General features: G+C 53.8%; 1 protein-coding gene across 1 annotated transcript in view; it reads right to left on the bottom strand.

Annotated features, from left to right (window-relative positions):
• myt1la (myelin transcription factor 1-like, a) overlaps positions 1 to 2,631 on the bottom strand; it is a 19,993-nt gene that overhangs the window by 11,272 nt on the left and 6,090 nt on the right. The window contains exons 5-7 of the mRNA XM_025056813.1: positions 1,888 to 2,545; positions 1,396 to 1,793; positions 464 to 598 (exon numbers count right to left, since the gene is read on the bottom strand). Coding sequence (XP_024912581.1) covers positions 464 to 598; positions 1,396 to 1,793; positions 1,888 to 2,545 — 1,191 coding nt within the window. The remainder of the gene's footprint in view (positions 1 to 463; positions 599 to 1,395; positions 1,794 to 1,887; positions 2,546 to 2,631) is intronic.

Raw genomic sequence — 2,631 nt, 5'->3', positions numbered from 1 at the left:
CGCACGGGGGGGGTAAGGGGGCTATACGGTGGCTGTGCGGTGGGTCTACTGTGGGTCTACGGTGGGTCTACGGTGGGTCTACGGTGGGTCTACAGTGGGTCTACGGTGGGTCTACGGTGGGTCTCTGTCTCACTGTCCTGCCTGCAGTCCACATCTGTCTGCTGCCCACACCAAACACACCACAACACCAGGGTGACGACGACGATGATGATGATGATGATGATGATGAAGGCCTCGTCATCGTCATCATCATCATCAGAACATGAAGGAAGCAGCAGGGGGCGCTGCAGCTTCAACACAGTCATGCAGGATCAGAGGATCAGCCACAGTCCACATGCATCAACATGAAGTCATGTGACCAGTCAGGTCCGTGGTCAGACCTGGACCAGGACCCAGGTTCTGAGCAGCAGAACCGACCGGTCGGATCTCACGTCACACACAACGTCCAGACACGTGGACCTACTTTCAGGAGGGACTCGGTCTTTGTGTGGACACCCAGACAGACTGCGGTGGTGTGGGTACAGACCCGTCACGTGACCCGTTCCGTCGCAGCCCGGTGTTGGACACTTGCTCTCCTTCTTCTCTCCTTTGGACAGATCTGGGGTGGATGAAAAACACCACGTCACAAACATGACCTCAAAGACCTGAACGTCTGACCAGGAGCACGTGACCACCCAAGACCACCGCGGACACTCTGAGGTCAGAGAGCCTCAGTTTGTCTGCAGCTCATGGATGTTGGAACCACTGAAAAGAAGCCAAAGTTTTTCAGATACAGAATGTTGCTGTTGTTGCTGTTGTTGCTGTTGCTGTTGTTGCTGTTGTTGCTGTGAGTAGCCTGGAGCGGCAGCACTGAAGGTTAGCATCACTCAGACAGACAGGATGAACCTTCAAACCCCCGACCTCGGGTGCAGTCAAACCTGGCACATGACCAGTTTTTAACAGCAGCCAGATATTTGCAGAAAATTGGCAAAAAACAAACTTGGAGTAAACAAAAAAATAGACTTTATTAACACGAACTCTGGGAGAAGTTAACGTTAACGTCTGCGACAGAAAAGACAAGATTCAAAAAGAATCAGTGATTTTAGTTCAGACCAAAGTCCATGGAGAAAAACAGTGATCTTAGTTCAGACCAAAGTCCATGGAGAAAAACAGTGATCTTAGTTCAGACCAAACCTCATAGAGAAAATCAGTGATTTTAGTTCAGACCAAAGTCCATGGAGAAAAACAGTGATCTTAGTTCAGACCAAAGTCCATGGAGAAAAACAGTGATCTTAGTTCAGACCAAAGTCCATGGAGAAAAACAGTGATCTTAGTTCAGACCAAACCTCATAGAGAAATCAAAGATTTTAGTTCAGACCAAACCTCATAGAGAAAATCAGAGATTTTAGTTCCTACCTTTAGGGTAGTAGACCCTCTTCAGCCCCTCGTGGTGCATCCTGGACCTGCGCTCCTCAGCGCCGCTGCTCAGCCTGGGGCTGTGCTCGCCCAGGTGCCTTCGAGGCAGCGAGTGTTCGGAGGCCATCCGATCCCTCATGACCTTTGCCCTCTCTGACTCCAGCGCGATGGCCTTCTCCAGCAGCGTCAGGTTTCCCTTGGCCATGTCGAAGGCCTCGTCCGAGCGGTCGGAGGCCACAGAGGTGGTGTCCTCGTCGCCCTCCTGTCCACAGCTGCCGGGGTAGCCCCGGGACGCTGGGCTCAGCTGCTCCTCCAACTTCATCAGGTTCACCATGTCTGAATAATTGCGATCCAGGGACCTGGGATCCTCTGCCGCCATCTGCTGGCAGCTCTCATATCTGAAAATGGAAGAAATGTGATGAACATTCAAAGTGCTCCTCAGAAATGGAGCGGAAAAGGGTTTGGCGATGAGAACGTGGTTGCCGACGGTACCTGCTGAGGTGGTGTGCCACCTGATGGTCTGATGGGTTCTGGAGATGCTGGTGGAGCGCGTGAAGGACTGGGCGATCCGACGGCTGGGTCTCACTGAGTTTGCGGGCCAGATCGAAGCACTGGTTCCTCAGACACTCCAGACTGCTGAGACACACCTCCTCCTCGCTCTCCTCCGCCTGAATCCTCATCTGCCCGTTGAGGCGGCCGCCATCGTCCACCAACCCGCCCTCGGGGTAGCCGTCCTCCGGCAGCATGACACCGTGACCCTGGGCCAGGAGCTTCAGGGAGTCCACCGTCTCCCTGACCACGTCACTGTCCAGGTCCACGCTGAGTTCTCCTTTCCTGTCCCCACGCTCGCTGCCATCCTCCTCCTCCTCCTCCTCCTCCTCGTCCTCGTCCTCCTCGTCCTCGTCCTCCTCTCCGCCGCTGTTGGAGGAGTTGCTGTTCATCTCGGACTCCGTCATGGCCTGGTACGCGGCGTCTTCTGCGATCTTTCCCAGGTTGAGGAGCGACTTAGCCACCAGTTCGTCGTAGTTCTCATACTCCTCTCCGGTACTGTTGGCAGTACCGATGGTGCAGCCGTTGTTGTTGTTGTTGTTGTTGTTGTCGTCCCTCTGGACTGGAGTGAGCTTTGATTGGCCGCTGGGTTTGTAATGGTCTGTTCAACAGAAACCAGTCCTGGTCAGGGGTTTCAAAGGTTTGTTGATGTTTGGCTAACGTTTAGCTCTCGCGCTCGATCATCAG

The sequence above is a fragment of the Cynoglossus semilaevis genome, chromosome 7, assembly GCF_000523025.1.
Source record: "Cynoglossus semilaevis isolate Cse_v1.0 chromosome 7, Cse_v1.0, whole genome shotgun sequence".
NCBI classification, from domain to species: domain Eukaryota; kingdom Metazoa; phylum Chordata; class Actinopteri; order Pleuronectiformes; family Cynoglossidae; genus Cynoglossus; species Cynoglossus semilaevis.
The sequence above is the reverse complement of the archived record's forward strand: the minus strand, read 5'-3'. Positions and strand labels throughout refer to the sequence as shown.